This window comes from Budorcas taxicolor, chromosome 17 (assembly GCF_023091745.1).
Source record: "Budorcas taxicolor isolate Tak-1 chromosome 17, Takin1.1, whole genome shotgun sequence".
NCBI lineage: Eukaryota > Metazoa > Chordata > Mammalia > Artiodactyla > Bovidae > Budorcas > Budorcas taxicolor.
The window spans coordinates 63,391,705-63,410,292 of record NC_068926.1 but is presented as its reverse complement, the minus strand read 5'-3'; the positions used below and the strand labels follow the sequence as shown (position 1 = coordinate 63,410,292).

Genomic DNA, 18,588 nt, shown 5'->3' with positions numbered 1-18,588 from the left:
AAGAAGAAACACCGAGAAGCAGACTCAGGGCCCAGTGCTTGCCTTCCAGCATTAGGATAAGACAACGGCTAGATGTTTTCTCTAAATTGTTCAGAATTTACCAACTGTCCAGACCAAAGATCATTTCCAAACAGTAACGTTCTAATTCCAGCTTCTCCACTGACCCGCGTGCAACACAACTTATTCCATTCCCAGATGCTCGTGGAAGAACTTGCTTGCTCGGCTGTCACCGGCGCCGAATCGGCTTGTAGACGCAGAATGCCATGAGGATCACGGTCACCAGCAGGAGGCTGAAGATGGTTCCCATCAACACTGCAAAAGGAAAACAGTTACCACCCAAGGGCAGCTCAAGTTCTCCAAGTCGTCCGCTGACAGCGACGTGCCCAATGCCACTCGGTACCAGGCACCGTGCCGGGTGTGGGGGAACCAGCCATGACTGTGATGGAGGTGGACATTGCCTGGACGGAATGGTGATCCCCTGAAAACTGGGCTGGGAGGAGGGAGCGAAGCAAGAAAGGTGGGGAATGAAGCCAGGGAGAAAGCGAAGAGCCAGCTCATGCAGGGCTGTGTCGACTAGGAAGCTTAAAGCGAGGCTTATGGGCAAAAAGGGACATGATCTGACTTAGTTAGAAAAAAGATCCCTCTGGCTGCTGCGTGGAGAACCACCCCATCATAGGGGGACAAGAACAGAAGCAGGGAGCCCAACTATGTTTTTAAAGCCATTCATAAAGACTGGAGATTCAATAAGAATAACGTGCTTCAGTCTCTTGGGGCGTCTTGACAAGGGCTTTCTGGTCAAAGAAGCAATGAAACAACTTCATAAATCTATTATGTTTCTGAGTGAATTTCACATCAAAATTTTCTAAGTTGCTTAGGTGAGCAATGGAACCTATTGTTACCCCACCCCCCACCCCCCCACCCCGCCCCCGCAGTGCAAGACTAGATATAAGGAGGTGGGATTTAACCTAACTAGCAACCTGCAGGAAGTGATGTGCAGCCCTCTTTGTGTGTGTATCCCAGAAACCTTGGGGGAAGCTCAAACTGAAGTTACCTTAACAAGTAAATGTATGTGTATGTGTTGGTAAGTAACCTGGACTCTACCTGGGGCCTAATCGTGCTTGGTCTCCAGACTGGTTACTGTTCCTCTGAACAAAACCAACAAGATTTGACCGAAGTTTTATTTAAATGAGTAATTTGAGCATATCTTATCTACCCCACCCACACACTCACTGAACTGAGCTATTATTTAAAAACTGGCCATGTAGAGAGATCACCTTTCACTGGAGAGGGAGGGAGGGAGGATGAAGAAGGTGACCAAAATGGAAACTGCAAGAGGCCAGAGGGAAGTTTAAGGGTCTCTGTTAAACAAAACCTATCTCAAAATAGCCCTCATTACCTAAATACCTGCCCTCATTTTCAAAGTTCTGCATTCCATGAGTTTCTAAGGCTCTGTTTTTAATTGGACCTAAAGTTGTCTTATTCCATTTAAACCAATGTTTCCCTGCCCCACCCCCAACCTGTTTTTGAAAAGGCTCAACAAAACCAAACCTCCCAGCAGGAATGCAGGGGACTAGAATTGGAGAATGTAAGTCTTCTTTAAAAAAGAAAAAAGAAGAGCTTAAACCCCAAGTTGTCAGGTACACAATAATCTGTTGGGATAGCTAACCTTATGGGCCTGGATAAACCTGCCACTCTTCATTTCCCAGGACCTGGGAGAACTTAAAGACCACTTGGTGCTGGCATTGTTTAGTCGCTAAGTCGTGTCTGACTCTTCTGTGACGCCATGGACTGTAGCCCACCAGGTTCATCTTTCCATGGCATTTCCCAGGGAAGAATACTGGGGTGGGTTGGCATTTCCATCCCAAGGGGATCTTCCTGACCCAGGGATTGAACCCACCTCTCTTGCATTAGCAGGTGGATTCTTTACCACTGAGCCACCTGGGAAGCCCTTAAGGCTACTTAGGGCCTTCCTTATGGTCACTTCCCCTTTTCAAGCCTCATTTCTACTCTGTAACATGGGGCAAATGAAACCCATCTCACAAGAGTGAGTTTCCTGAAGGCTAAAGATGAATGTCATTTAAACAGCGAATTTCAAGTGAAATGTGTTTGTACTGTTTTGGAACTATTCTAATACTGCTCTTTTTTTGTTTGTTTTTTAGCTTGAGTTAACACTGTCACATGGAATCTATTGTTTTAAACATAATATTAAAAGTGGCCAACATATTCTGAAAGAATTCTAAAATCTTAGCCTTGGAAGGCTCTCAAAGGACATCTGGTCCAGCTTTCCACTGAATGTGAATGTTTTTTCTACAATATTCCTGGCAGTCCCAACTCTTATTTGGAATACTTCTGTGTATTTGTTTGTCAACCAACCAAAATACTAGAAAATTTAAAAGCACCTCCACATCATGATTTTTTTTTTTTACTGTCAATTGTGTCTTACTCAAACAAACTGCATTTTAGATCTCAAAAATTTTTTCATATTTTACATGAAAAGCGCTTAACACAGTGCCAGACAGATAATAAGCACATGATAAATGAAAGCCGTTATTATCACCAAGACAGGCAACACAGCACAGCAGTCAAGAACACATGGTTTGGGGTTTAGATTGTCTGGGTTCCCATCTACACTTACAGGCTACGTGACTTTACAGAAGTTACACAATCTCCGTCTGTTTCCTCTTCTGTAAAAATGGAGATACAAATTCCCACTGCATAGAACTGTCCAGGGGAGTGTTTCTCACAATCTGTGGTAAAGGACTAGTTTTTGTAACTTGTCTGTCCCAGTGCCACTACCTAGCCCTACTGCGCATGACTGACTAGCAGCTCCCACTACCTAGAAAGCATTCCCATTTAGGGAGCTAGAAGTGGTTTTGAGTTGCTTGGATGTTGCAACAATGTCACACTTAAATTTCTAAATAATCTCAAGTGCTCTAAGACATCTCTTTGCAGATAACAAAGAGTCTGCAGACGTCACAGGGCTCTGCCACCACTCCTTGAATAGTACTGTTCTACACAACAGCAGCGGATTCTCAACCATGGGGATTTTGCCTCCAGTGGATATTTGGCAAGTGTCAGGATACATTTTGATTCTCTGAACTGAGAGTGGGGTGTCCTCCTGGCATCTAGTTGGTAAAGGCTGGGGATGCTGCTAAATATCTCAGAGTGCTCAGACAGTGTGTGCTCAGAATAGTATGTCCACCCACCCCGCCACTGCCCTTTCCCCTCAAACAGAATCATCTGGTCCAACATGTCAGCAGTACCAGGATGAGAAATCCTGTTCTAAAGTATTAAGCAGGATGATGTATGGAAACCGTGGAGCAAGTACAAGGTACTTGGGTACAAAGTGGTCGATACATGACAATGAACTCACGGAGAGTCAAGGTAATTCAGCAGCAGTACCACATGGCAGCGTGGCAGATATACAGACCTACCAATGAAGTTCAGCACAAAAGACTTTTTAAAGTTTGCCAACCTCTGAGCTCCAGGGCCTCTTCCAAAGTCACGTACTTCTATATGTATATATGTGTGTATGCATTTTGATGACAGCCTCCCAAAAGGATGTTTCAAGCCCCAGAAAACTAAGGTTCTCCTACTGGCCTCCACCACTTCCTTTATTTATTTTTGGAACTCCTGCCCTTTGCAGTGGAAGAGGAGACTTTTAACTACTGCGCGGCCAGAGAAGTCTGTCCACCTGGCTGGCCATGTAAACTTGGGCAAATAACCTCACCTCTTTGAGTTTCACTTTCCTTATCTGTAAACCGTACCTTTCTCGTCAAGTTACTGTGAGGCTCAAATAAAATCATGTATATAACGCGCCTAGTACAACACGGTACATAGGAAACGCTCAACAAATGTCAGTGATCATTATGGACTATGACTACTAGTCCTGTTAGGAAAGCCGAGGCGTGAGGTATATTCTGCGCCGTGTTGCCTAGCTCGGGCGCACACAGTCACAGAGGAGGGGAGCCAGAGTGTGACCTGGGTTATCCAGGGCATTCATGCAACCTGCACCTATCAAGCCCACAGTGGACCAAACCTTCCGCTCAGCCCCAGGCCTTCGGAGAGGGCTTGCACCAGCACCCGCTGCCCTCACACTGCCCACACCGTCCACACCGCGCGTGCCAGGCTCCGGCTGCCCGGAGCGGCGAAAGCACAGACCAGACCGCCGGCCCGCGGCCACTCACCCAGGTTCTGCCCACGCAGCACCGCATACGGCCGGCTCCGCTCTGGCGGCTCCACGGGTGTCGGGGCCTCCGCCTGTCCCAGCAGGAGGCTGTACAGTCCGAGGCAAAGCCACTGCCACACTGAACGCAGCATCTTCCCTGACAGTCGGTGGAAGGCCAGTCACTTCCGCCGGAAGCCCCGTCCCGTCTCCTCCCGCCTACCACCTTCTATCGCACCGGGAGAGCGTCATTGCCCGGGTAACTGTACTCCCCGGCCAGAGTTCAGCCCTCAGTAAGGTTCCTCGGGGATCCACGTTCCTCCAGGACTAACGTTTCCACCCGGCCCAATTTTCAGGAGATCACCGTTCCGTCAAGGCAATGTCCACCTCCATCACAGTTCCGTCCTGACCAACGTTCCCCCTTCCTTTGAGTTCCAGGTGCGCCCCCTTGCATGGAGGTTTCTTAGGTACGTTTTGGACCTCTGGAAGGTGTTTTACGAATCCATGTATTTTCTTATTAAATCTTCACCACAGGCCTAAAAAAGAAAAGACACTATTCCTATTTTACAAATGCCACCTTCTCTGGGAGTTTTTACCTGGACATGGTTTTCTGAAACGCTAACCTTCCCAACTCCTTCTCTCTATATACTCCCTACTCTAACCTCTCTCATCCCCTCATAACCCCTTCCTGTTTACCTATACATATAACCTACATTTTGTTATTTTGACTAAAAAAGTGCACAATGTTACAGTTGTGAGTTAAGTTTTATTTGGGGGCAAAACCAATACTTTGGCCACCTCATGCCAAGAGTTGACTCATTGGAAAAGACCCTGATGCTGGGAGGGATTGGGGGCAGGAGGAGAAGGGGACGACAGAGGATGAGATGGCTGGATGGCATCACCGACTCGATGGACATGAGTCTGAGCGAACTCCAGGAGTTGGTGATGGACAGGGAGGCCTGGTGTGCTGTGATTCATTGGGTCGCAAAGAGTCGGACACGACTGAACGAGTGAACTGAACTGAACTGAAGGACTATAGCCCAGGAGACAGACTCTTAGATATCTCTGAAGAACTCCTCTGAAGTGGTAGGGAGCAAGTCGGTATAAATGTGATTGTTAGTGCAAGTTCGTGTGCCCAAGGGCACAATGAGGCCAAACAAACTAAAGCGTCAAGAGTTTGGAGCAGAGAAAGGCTTACTGCAGGGCTATTTAAGGAGACATATGTCTTATGCCCTAAAAAGCCCCTCACTACCCACAAGGGGCTCAGCAAAGCATTTTTAAAAGCCAGCTTGAGGTGGAGGCGGGGAGAGGGGGGTCACGGGTATGTGATCAGCTCATGCATAGTTCTCTGATTGGCTGATAGTGAGGGAACAGGGTAGTGTTACAGGGGTTAACTGTATCAGTCCTTAGTCTCCAGGAGGCCTGGGGCTATGTGCTTATGGTCATCAAGAAGTTAACATTTTCCATTTGGTGGGGGAGTTTTCACATCCTTAAAACAAATGTGTGCAATTCTGGAAGTGTGCATCAAATACTATTATCTAAGTACTTTCAGTTCAGTTTAGTGGCTCAGTCGTGTCCAACTCTTTGCGACTCCATAAAGGGCAGCACGCCAAGCCTCCCTGTCCATCAGCAACTCCCGGAGTCCACCCAAACCCATGTTCATTGAGTCAGTGATACCATCCAACCATCTCATCCTCTGTCGTCCCCTTCTTCTCCTGCCTTCAATCTTTCCTAACATCAGGGTCTTTTCCAACGAGTCAGCTCTTCACATCAGGCGGCCAAAATATTGGAGTTTCAGCTTCAACATCAGTCCTTCCAATGAACACCCTGGACTGATTTCCTTTAGGATGAACTGGTTGGATCTCCTTGCAGTCCAAGGGACTCTCAAGAATCTTCTCCAACACCACAGTTCAAAAGCATCAATTCTTCATCGCTCAGCTTTCTTTATAGTCCAACTCTCACATCCATACATGACCACTGGAAAAACCATAGCCTTGACTAGAGGACCTTTATTGACAAAGTAATGTCTCTGCTTTTTAATATGCTGTCTAAGTTGGTCATAACTTTCCTTTTAAGGAGTAAGCATCTTTTAATTTCATGGCTGCAATCACCATCTGCAGTGATTTTGGAGCCCCCCAAAATAAAGTCAGCCACTGTTTCCACTGTTTCCCCATCTATTTGCCATGAAGTGATGGGACCAGATGCCATGATCTTCGTTTTCTGAATGTTGAGCTTTAAGCCAAGTTTTTCGCTCTCCTCTTTCACTTTCATCAAGGGTGCTTTAGTTCTTCTTCACTTTCTGCCATAAGGATGGTGTCATCTGCATATCTGAGGTTATTGATATTTCTCCTGGCAGTCTTGATTTCAGCTTGTGTTTCATCCAGCCCAGCATTTCTCATGATATACTCTGCATATAAGTTAAATAAGCAGGGTGACAATGTACAGCCTTGACATACTCCTTTCCCGATTTGGAACCCGTCTGTTGTTCCATGTCCAGTTCTAACTGTTGCTTCCTGACCTGCATATAGGTTTCTCAAGAGGCAAGTCAGGTGGTCTGGTATTCCCATCTCTTTCAGAATTTTCCACAGTTTATTGTGATCCACACAGTCAAAGCCTTAGGAGCTAAAGCAGAGGATATGGGGAAGGCCTGTCCTGGGAAGGCCTCACAGGGTCCAGCTCAGTTATAAGACTTTAACGAAGAGGGATCCATGCAGTCAAGCACACATTTTGGCAGAGGTTTACTGCTAGTCAGAAGGAGCTGGTGTCTCTATTAATGATGTTAGTGCTTTTATAGATTTAAGAAGATTCAAGGATTTGGGCTCATAAAGTATCCTAAAAAATATTTAACTATCTGAAGACCAGTTTTTCCAAGAGCACAAAGTGCCTCATTCCTGACCTCTGCCCTGAACTCCTTTCAGGGTGTGTTGAAAGTCACTGGCTGCTCATGTGACTCATGAACTCATCCGTGTAAACACAGAAGGCAAGTGACAATTTTTAGTTCGCTTTGAGTACCTGCCACCCTCCTAGGATGTAAGGTTTATAGGGGCAGAGATTTGTCATTGCTCACTGTTGTCCCAGAGTCTGGAAGGGTAGCATATTATGTTCTAGGAATGTTGGCTGAATAAATGAGGAAACAGCTTAGTTAAGTGTTTGGCCCAATGCTGCACAGAGTAAATGGCAGAGCTACACCTTGACTCAGGTATAGTTTGGAATGTTTTACTATTTGCCAAGAAGATGAAACTGAGAAATGGAATATTTCCTGGCATATCAGTAAACAAGGATGTCACAATCATGAGCGACTGCAGCCCTCCAGCGTGAGTTCGTGAGCCCTAAGGGCACTGGGGGAGGGAGAAGAATCCCTGAGATCTGACAGCTATTGGGCTGCAGCCACTCCCTATGGTGAACCCCCAGGGAGCCGGGGATGTGAGCAACACTGTATACTGGCCCAGGATAGCTGACATGCATATGAAAGGAATGATTTCAGTGACCCCAGACTCTTTCATCTTTCCATACCTAGAAAAACACAGAATTCCTTAACTTGGGATATCTGGTTTTCTTTAATTAATAATAATCTCTCGATGTTTGGACTACCTGCCCTTTGTTGTAAAACTTCTATATAACCTGACTCCTCCCCTCACCTCCTCAGAGCAGTTCTCTCAGGATTACTTGAGATGCTGTCTCCAGGGCTTGAAGTCCTAAATATTCCCACTGAATGAAACATAACTCTCAACTTTTAGGTTGTGGATATTTTTTTTCTTCAGTTGACAAAACCAGCACAGAAGAAAGGAGGTCTGTGATGACTGTAGAGATGAAAATGAAGTCGGATGATATTAGCATCTAGCTCCAGACAACGAGGCTAGACTTTGCAGTCACTTAAGCTGATAAATTTCTTTCTTTTTTTAAAAAAATTTTATTTTCTGGTTGCACCATGGAATCTTAGTTCCATGACCAGGGATTGAACCCACACCCCATGCTTTGGAAACACAATCTTAATCACTGGACTAGCAAGGAAGTCTTCTTTCTTTAATTTTTTTCTTTCGTTTATTTGTCGAGTCAGGTGGCTGTGATTTTCACCCCAAAGGATCCTTATGTGGTAGACCTTCAAAAACCTGAGTTGAATAAGAAATATCTTATCCAACTATTTTTAGCACAGGATATGTCTGTTTCAGTTGTTGACCTGTCCTTTCAGCTGAAGTGGGACCCAGCCAGCTTTACTCTCACCTCCACCCTCTCCTGTCCTTAATTCATTTCAGCACATGTTGACCTGAAACAGGAAATCCACTCATGACCTTCATGTTCTTTTAGACCATTTTTTTTCTTACTTGGGCAGTTGGGATTACATTTTCAAAAAACCCCAGCAGCAGTTGAATGTCAAGGGGCTTTCCTGGTGATCCAATGGTTAAAACTCTGTGCTCCCAATGTAGGGGGCCCAGGTGCAATCCCTGGCCAGGGAACTAAGATCCCACAGGCCACTCAATGATGTTAAAAAAAAAAAAAGTGGAGTGAGTGCCAAATAATGATAAGAGACTGGCCTCCAAGAAAGTTATATATTATATCTAAAGTACAGCTGCAAATGTATATTTTCACCTACATTTACTGCAAGGAAGCAGCTGTCTTCTGTACCATCTGTCCCTTTTTGTTGTTAATCAAGTGTGCATTTTTCACAAACAGAAACATGTTTATGCTCCTGTGTCCTGGGACAGGGTGAAATTTAGCTTCATCGACATTCTAATTTTAAAACTATCAACTTCACTAATTTTACTCTCCATCAGTTTGAGTACATCTACTTCAAGCACTTTGAAAATCACCTCTTTTTTTTGTTTGTTTGATGACGCTAGTCACAGTTCTACTTCACAGAACAATGTCACCCTGGTGGGGTGGGGGTGGTCTGTATAAAAGAACCTTCTTTTTTGTATAAGTGATCTTTAAAAGTTTGTGTTAAGACTCAGGAACTAACTCCTACAACCAGTAAACCATTTGGAACCTGTCACTAAACACTTTCAATCAACAGGAAACAAACCTTCTCCTCTCCCCCTACCTCCAGTACACCATGAAACACACTATGTTCCATGTCTACAGACTTGCCTAATCTGGTCATTTCATGTAAGTGGACTCATACAATATGTTTTTATTTATTTATCTTTGGACTAACTTCTCTCCCTTAGATACATGAAGCAGACATGCTTATGTTCCACCTGGAGGCCTGTACAAAATCATTCATTGCAGAATCATTCTGAGTAACCACCATGGCAAATGACATGGGTTATAGTACGTAAGACACAGAGGAGGTAAACTTGGTTTGCTTATTCGTAGCATGTTAGATACTGAGCCAGCAATTCAAAATGAACTCTTGCTTCTCATAACAACCTCAATGAATTCAAAGACTATTCAGACATAATATTCAGCCAAACACAAAGGAGTGCAGACTTGTGTTTACAGTTATTTGACGTCAAAAGCAGAGAAATCTAAAATATGGTGATCATAGTCAGAATGGTGGGTTCCTACTGGGGGGGTTACTGACTGGAAAATGGTGAAAACCATCCTGTCTACGTCTTTCAGACGTTCTGTATATTGATTTGGATGTTGGCCATACACACGTTGGGGCCTCCATGATAGCTCAGTTGGTAAAAAATCTGCCTGCAATGCAGGAGACCCTGGTTCAATTGCTGGGTCAGGAAGATCCCCTGGAGAAGGGATAGGCTACCCACTCCAGTATTCTTGGGCTTCCTTTGTGGCTCAACTGGTAAAGAATCTTCCTGCAATTTGGGAGACCTAGGTTCAACCCCTAGGTTGGGAAGATTCCCTAGAGAAGGGAAAGGCTACCACTCCAGTATTCTAGCCTAGGGAATTCCATGGACGATATAGCCCATGGGATCACAAAAAGTCAGACACAACTGAGAGACGTTCACTTTCACTTTTCATAGACACATTTATATATACAAGAAGTCATCAAGCCGTATACTTAATATCTTAATATACTTAATATTTTTTTAAGTCAGTAAGACACTGAGGGTCACAGACTTAATTCGTTAAATTCCCAGGGTACCAGCCTAGATGGCTACTTTCCCAGTTAAATTTGTATGAACTCCTTGCTCATCCAAGGCTGGTCCATTGAAGGGGAGTTAAATCTTGGCAGAGCCATCATGTGACAGTTGGTTTGGAATGTCCTAAGTTCTGAGCCAGCTTAGGGGTCAAACAGACCGCTGGTCACGTGGGGGTGGTCACCTGGTCATCGGGAAAGCTCAGCGTGAGACAGCTGACAGTGTGAAGACGCTGGGGGAGGATGAACACATGGTTGTACTTCCCCTGGTCCTTCAGAGGGGCTTCCTTCAGAGAAATCTGTCATGTTTGGGGTCAGGGATTAAGTCCTAGAGGTGGGGGGCTGGGTCAGGATTTGAGCCATTATTTTGGCTCAAGACCTCCTTGCAGGGGTATCAACTCTCTCCTTGCAGAAACCCTGGGGCAGGATATTTTGAAAAAGGGGGAGAGGAGCCCTTGGTTCGTGAATAAGGCATCATCGGGAAGTCTTAGGAATTCAGGGATCTCTGTCCTCAAGGAACCAACTACGTTCCTGTCTCAGTTCCATCATACATCGTGTGACTCTGGACGAGGCACTTAAAATCTCTAAATTTCAATGCTGTGAACTAGCAACCCACACCAGTACTCTTGCCTGGGAAATCCCATAGACAGAACTGGCGGGCTACAGCCCGCGGGGTCACAAAGAGTCGGACACAACGACTAAATAACAACAACACGACATGGGCTACAGCCGCTGCACTGTCCCCTCCACAGGGCTGACACAGGGACTCATGGGAAACATTGAGATACATTCTCCACGAGCCTCAAGAGCACCCCTCCCATGCACAGGATGAAAAGTAAACACCCACCCTTACCTGTCCTATAGCCATCCAAGTCCTCTCTCTGGAGGCAAGCCTACCCAGTTTCTAGCTTTTTCTTCTGCACATTTATTGAGCAAGCGCTTAAAGAGGACTTCTGAAGTACTCTTTCTTAATTTTTCCTTGTATTTAACTGTTTTAAGCCTCATACCATGATACTATAGGTACTATTTAAGAACAGTGCAGAGAACTGTGGGGAGAAGTCAGTCCATCATCTTCCTGGGTTCATGCTGCTTCTAGAGGGATTTGAACCAGTGCCCATGTTCTCGGTTTATATTGTGCTGCCTTCCTATGCTGCCTCATCTAAATAAAGGTATCTGGTGGACTTCATGGTGGTCCAGTCATTAAGACTGTGCTTTCAATGCAGGGGCGTGGGTTCGATCTCTGGTCAGGGGACTAAGATCCCACATGCCACATGGTGAGGCCAAGAGAAAAAATTAAAGGTATTTTATCCACAAAATCTCTCCCTTGAGTGTTTTAAGTGCACCCCAAACTGCAAGATCTTCTTAAAGCCCAACTTTGATTCAGGAGGCTCTGCTAGGCAGCTGGTCAGATAAGGGGATCAAAGGTTTAAACTGTGAATAATCTATCACTGACTTCCCTGTGCTCTTCTGCCATCAAGATGCCAACAGCTGTCTTTGTTATAAATGCATTTCCTAGGATCTGGCCTGATGGAGACAAAAAGGAAACTTGATCCTCAGTTAAGAAGATATGCACCTCACCCCCAGCAGTGGGTCAGAAAAGTGGGCATCCTGCCACACCCCAGGGTGCACCCCACAAACCAGTCAATTGAAGGTACTTTAGAAATTCAGTCTTTAAATAGACTGGAGAATAATGATAGAAGTTTATTTAGTATACTGTGTGTAAGAGAAAACTATAAAAATATTAAGCTATTTTCCTTTTTTTCCATGTATGAAAATTTAAATTTGCTAAGTTATTTGTGCCATGACCAGAAAAGTAAAGGTGTGTTTACAACTCAGGTTTGTTTACATGTAATAGTCAACCATGTCTGGATATTAATGTTTGAGTGTTAGCTGATGGCTGAATATTAGCAGAAGTAGGTCTCTCCGTGAAACTGTGCAATCAGGTTTTTTTTTTTTTTTTTAATTAATGGATGTTAGTATTTAGGACAGGTTTTTGGGGGGAAGGGTTGTTTTATTTTTCATTTGGCTGTGCCAGCTCTTAGTTGCAGCATGTGGGATCTAGTTCCCTGACCAGGGATCGAACCTGGACCCCCTGCATTGAGAGCACAGAGTCTTATCCACTGGACCACCAGGGAAGTCCAGTCGTGGTTAAACAGCAGGATATCTGTATTTTCAAAACTTCTATAATTGATTATATTTATGATGAAATGTTAGTCGAATGAATAAAATAGATTATTTTGTCTGGAATTCAATCCAGTCCGGCAATAAAAGTGTGCTTGTAATCACCTACAAAATTCTAAACAACAGATGATCAATGTGGTAGCAGCCTATATGAATTCATGGAGGCCGGGCGTGGTTTTGGCAGATGTTAAAAATAGAGCAGCGGGCACTTGCCTGGGAGTCCAGAGGTTGAGACTACGCCTTCCAGTGCAGTAGGTGTGAGTTCCATCCCTGCTCTAGGAGCGAAGATCCCACATGCCTCACAGCCCAATAAAACCAAAATGTAAAACAAAAGCAATATTGTAACAAACTCAATAGGCTTCAAACAGACTTTAAAAACAGTCCACATAAATTTAAAAAAAACTAGCAATTTAGCTGGACTTCAAAATGGGCAGGGTGAGTGATGGGACTCTCATTGAATCATAACATGGAGTTTAGTACCATTTGTAGACTGAATATTTCACAATGATATAGGTTGCCTTCAGCTGAAAAGCCAAGGGCTCTGTCTCACTTCTTTTCTGCTCCTCTCCTTTGCCTTCCCTTGTCCACCAAAGCAGATGGCCCAGCAGCAGTTGAGTCATGCTTGTTTTACCCACCACATCCACGCAGCCTATCTCCTTGCCCAAGGCAAGAAAACCTCACCGAGCAATTCCTGAGCAACACCACCAATGACTGACAGTCACTCTGTGTCCCCCCACCCCCACCTGCCAGACTCCCCTGAGGACCTTTTGGAGGAGCTCCCTCATGACAGAGCAGAGGAAGAAACCCTATCTAACGCCGAGGTAAGGCCGCTTGTCTTTGTCTGAGATGGATATGTTGCTTTGTTGGTTTATTTCATGTTCAGTTGAATTCACCCGTGAAAATCTGATAGTGAAGATTATCGATGGTTTACACAGTTTCTGTGATGGGGAGAGTGCCCCTCACGGATCTCTAACCACTGACACGTGATACAAAGGGGTATTCAAGGGACTTCCCTGGTGGTCCAGTGGTTAAGAATCTGCCTTTCAATGCAGGGGCTGCAGATTCAGTCCCTGACTGGGGAACTAAGATCCTACAAGCCGCAGAGCAACTAAGCCTGTGTGCCACAAATGGAGAGTCCAGTGCCCTGGGACAAAAGACCCTGAGTGTTGCAACTAAGGCCTGATGCAGTCAAGCACATATCAGTAAAATCAAACACAAAGAGGGCATCCAAAAATGGCAGCACCTGCCCTACTGTAGCAAGCATTTCCACCAGCAGGCATTTCTCCTCCTTGGATAAGGATTCTGTGATTGCCAAACAAAATGGACTTTAGGGACACGTTCTCTAGGAAAAGCCAGTCAGTACCTTTTGGCGTGAGTAGGTTTGGCCCCTTTTGTTCTTGGGTGCCCTTGAGTCAACTGCTATTTCCCATTTGGTTTTCTAGATTCACCAAGAGAACAAAAGACGTGTGCAGGTGCAGGTGAGGAAAGGAAATTCAAACTCCTAAAAAAAAAAAAAAAAAGCCTGATCTTACCCTCATAGTATCTTCTTTTCTATTTGTATCTGCAGGTGGTCTCAAGAACCAGTGAAAAGGGTATGTGTTTTAAAATTACTCACTCAATGAGGAAAAGGGAGGTGGGGCTTTCTTGCTGGTCTTAGGTCTGGAAAGTTACCCTGTTTCCAATTTCCTGCTGGGGATGAGGACTGAAGCCCTGGGGTAAGGACCGAATCCCCAAGTAAAGAACTATGGCCTAGCTCTGCCCCCCCTGGGAATAGCTGTGTTCCTTTGAGGGGGTGTGGGTCTGCATACATGGGGCTTTAGAAGTGTGTATGTGGGGAGGATCTGTGTGAAGTGATTGTGAATGTGTGGGCAATGTGTACAGTTAAAAATACGTGTTTCCCAGGACTTCCCTGGTAATCCAGCGACTAAGACTCCGTGCTCCCAATGCAGTGAACCCAGGTTTCACCCCTGGCATGCCACAACTAAGACCCAGAGCAGCCAAATAAATAAATTTTTAAAAAATACGTTTCCCCCGTAGATACGTCCCACTTACACATAACAATTGCCAGCATCACATTTCCCAAAAAGTGCCATCGGCACCGAATACTTTATGTACATTATCTCGTTCAACCCTCCCCACTGTGCCTGGGCAATGACCCTCTGTCCCCACTTCTCAGAGAGAGAAACAGGCGCAGAGATGATTGACCCATGCTCAGGAGCTCCTATGTGGAAGAGCCAACATGTGAATCCAAGCGTGTGGCCAAGAAGCTAAACTACTGCCTTTCACTTATCACTCAACCTTGGGGTCATTCGTCTTAGGGCAAGACAGTCTGGGCATCGGGGTACAGAGGCCACAGACACTGCCCATCATCAGAAGGGGCCTCAGTGGTCCCAGAACCCAGGACAGCTGTGAAAGTGAAAGCTGAGTCACTCAGTCGTGTCTGACTCTTAGCGACCCCGTGGACTGTAGCCTGCCAGGCTCCTCTGTCCACGGAATTCTTCCGGCAAGAATACTGGAGTGTTTTGCCATTCCTTTCTCCAGGGATCTTCCCAACCCAGGGATCGAATGAACCTGGTCTCCAACACTGTGGGCAGATTCTTTACCGTCTGAGCCACCAGGGCAGCCAGGGAAGCTATAGGTGCATTTAAAGCCAACTTTGGCACCGACGTGAGTGTGAATGCCCATCAGAAGCCACATGCTCCTGGTCAGTCCACAGAGTCTGAGACTCCGTGTAGACAATGCAGGTTGATATCTACCAGTGCTAGAGTCACTCCTGAGCCTCTGGCCCCAACCATATAAAAATCAGGGAGAGAGCTTCCCTGGTGACTTAGTGGTAAAGAATCCACCTGCCAATGCAGGGGACACAGGTTCCATCCCTGATCTGGGAAGGTCCCACACGCCATGGGGCAGCTAAGCCTGTTCTCCACAGCTACTGAGCCTGAGCTCTAGAGCCCTCAAGCCGCAACTGCTGAGCCCATGTGCCTACAGTCTGCGCTCTGCAACAAGAGAAGCCACAGCAACGAGAAGCCCTCACACCAAAATTAGAGAGTAGCCCCTGCTCGCCACAACTAGAGAGAAAGCCCTTGTGCAGTAATAAAGACCCACTGCAGCCAAAAGATAAATAAAAAAATTTTTTTAATTGTTAAGACTTGTTTTTTAGAAAAAAAAAATCAGGGAGATATTTTAGTGTATTTAATATTATGACCACAAGCTCTGTAACTCATGTGAGCTTCATCCCCCAGGACAGTGATAGATAAGAACCCAGGATTTGGCTTTGTTGTTAGCCTGAACACCCTGCTTCTCATTTCTTTCCTATTCCTCTCCTTTGCCTTTCTTCGCCCACCAAAGAGGGTGGCCCCTAATTCTCAGTGCTTGCTTGTTAACCGATCACGGCCATAGACTCTCGCCCGGGGTCCACATCAAGCAGACCTCTCTGAGTGATTCCTGAGCAGCGTCACCAAAGACTGACACTCGCTCTGTGTCCTTCCAGCTCCCCCAGAGGGCCTGGTGAAGGAGCTGCCCATGTGCAGGGCAGAGGAAGAGAGCCCGTCTAACACCAAGGTAAGCTCAACCATTTTTAATTCATTAGTAAACTTAACATCTGGCTGCAGCGGGTTTTGGTTGCTGCGCACGGGCTCTCTCATTGTGGCAAACAGCGGCTCCTCTTCACTGCGGTGTGCAGGCTTTCCACGGCGGTGGCTTCTCTTGCAGAACACAGGCTCTAGGACGCACAGGTTCAGTAGCTGTGGCGCACGGGCTTAGTTGCTCCTGGGCATGTGGGATCTTTCCAGATCAGGGAGCAAACCCGCATCCCCTGTATTAGCAGGTGGATTCTTTACCCCTGGACCACCAGGGAAGTCCAAGTTCACCCATCTTTGTCTGAGATAAGAGTGCTGCTTTTTTGGTTTCTTTCTTTCGTTTCGAATTCATTTGAATTCACGTAGGAAAATCCGAGCGTGTGCATTAGAGGTGGGATTTACAATTTCCTTAACAAGGAGCATTGAGTCTCTCATCTATGACCCGTGATTCCAGAAAAGAAAGGGAAGGTGTTAGTCAGTCAGTTGTGTCTGACTCTTTTGCGACCCCGTGGGCTTTAGCCCACCAGGCTCCTCTGTCTGTGGAATTCTCCAGCCAAGAATACTGGAGTGGGTGGCCATTCTCTTCTCCAGGGGATCTTCCCAACTCGGGAATGGAATCCGGGTCTCCTGCACTGTGGCACATTCTTTACCGTCTGAGCCACCAGGGTGCCCTAGGCCATTCACACAGGCAGCATGGGTTTAGAGATCACGCAGGGACCTTTCCTCATCAGAAATGTTTCCTCAGTGAAGTAAGAATTTTGCAGTGGGCGGACCAGTATGGACTTGAAAGATCCGTGGTGCTGGAAAAGCGTGTCCCTTTTTCACCAGTGTTGTCTTCTACACTATCTTTTGGGACCTTTGACTGGACAGTTTCCCCACCTATTTTTCTAAAGTCCCCTATAGGATCAAAGACCCACATCGACAGTACACAGCATGGTCTGATACCCACAGTGTTCTCTCTTCTGTCGTGGCAGGTGACCTCAGGACTAACTGAAAATGGTACGTACCCTGGAATTACTCATTTGCTTCCTTGAGGGGCCAGGGGGCAGAGAATGCGGATAATGAAAAAGATGGGCTGTGTTGGCAGACTTTCATCTGGAGAGCCTCCCCGATTCTGAATTCCTGCTGGGAACCGGGGCTGAGGATGGGGTGGGAGAAGCTGACTTCCCCGGCAAAGAACCCTGGCCGTTTTTCTTTTCTAAGTACCTGTTGATTTCCGGCTCACTGGGTCTTCATTGCCGCACCTGGGCTTTCTCTAGTTGCAGCGAGCAGGGGCTACTCTCCGGTTGCTGTGCGCAGGCTTCTCATGTGGGGGGCTTCTCTTGTTGTGGACCACGGGCTGTAGGGCCCTCGGGCTTCAGTAGTGGTGGCACAGGGATTCAGTAAGTTTCGGCTCCCGGGCTCTAGAGCACAGGCTCAGCAGTTGTGGCTCGAGCGCTTAGTTGCTCTGAGGCAGGTGGAATTTTCCTGGATCAGGGATCCAACCCGTGTCTCCTGGGTGGGCAGGTGGATCCTTTAGCACTGAGTCACCAGGGATGCCCCCATGGCTATTTTTCAACTAGCAGTTTCATTGCCTTTAAATTTGATTTATTTTTGGCTGCATTGGATGTTCAATTTTTTAAATTTTTTGAATTTAGATTGCCTTTAGGTGGTGACCCCGTATGTGTGTCTGTGTGTGTGTACTTCCCTAGGTTGATGTTGCTTCCAACAACACAACTGCCAGTGTCAACTTGTTTTTTTAAAAAAAAAAAAAATTTATTTATTTATTTGACTGCACCAGGTCTTAGTTGCAGCACATGGGATCTAGTTCCCTGACTAGGGATTGAACCCCAGACCCCTACACTTGGAGCTCAGAGGCTTAGCCCCTGGACCACCAGGAAAATCCCTAGTGTCAAGTTCTAAATGAAAAAGATTCCACTGCTACTGTTTCATATGATCAAATGCATTTAAAATGTCTCAAACCATACACTTAAAATGTGTGCAGTTCATGGTATGGCAGATAGACCTCAGTAAGCTCAGTGGAAAAATCTCATCACCAGCCTGGCAAATGTCCACAAGGTTCCAAGAGTACTGCGATTGGGTCAATGACAACTTCTGTTAATAATTTTCTCCTCCATCCAACCTTTCATATTCAGTTTGACAGGATGATAAATGAAAAGAAGTCATCCCTGTCCTAATTTCTCACAAGAGAAAGCAGAGACTGGGGAAGGTGGCTGAATTCCGGAGAGTCACACAGACTGTGGGTGCGGAACTGAGGGAGGCTATCCGGACTCTTCCATCCAGAGCCTATGCACTTTCTCCCACACCCCTACTGCCTGGGAGAAGCTCAGCTTCATGCGTTTGGCATCAGTTATGTTCCGGGGCCTCTTTGTGTAGGATGCTTGCTGGGCCTGAGATGCACCAACCCCAGCCCTGGCTCCATCAGATATTTTAGTGCTAAATGGATATATCCCCCAAGGATGCTTCATTCCTGCTCCTTCCGTTCTTCCTCAAACCGTTGGATTACAGGAGGTCTCAGCATTAAATCTCCCTCATCTCTGGGGCTCGGGGGCAGAGTTCCTTTTATTTTGCAGGAGCCCCAGGGGGAACCCACATGTCCCTCTCAGTTCTGGAGGAATCTGAGA

General features: G+C 46.1%; 1 protein-coding gene and 1 non-coding gene across 2 annotated transcripts in view; one reads left to right on the top strand and one right to left on the bottom strand.

Moving 5' to 3' along the window:
• The first annotated feature begins 4,001 nt into the window (after window positions 1-4,001).
• Window positions 4,002-18,588, top strand: part of LOC128062112 (putative POM121-like protein 1-like) — a 41,098-nt gene continuing 26,511 nt past the window's right edge. Inside the window, exons 1-2 of the mRNA XM_052654467.1 lie at window positions 4,002-4,458; window positions 15,877-15,947. Coding sequence (XP_052510427.1) covers window positions 4,002-4,458; window positions 15,877-15,947 — 528 coding nt within the window. The remainder of the gene's footprint in view (window positions 4,459-15,876; window positions 15,948-18,588) is intronic.
• TRNAE-CUC (transfer RNA glutamic acid (anticodon CUC)) lies at window positions 12,268-12,340 on the bottom strand. Its single transcript has one exon. It is a non-coding gene; the product is annotated as a tRNA-Glu (tRNA).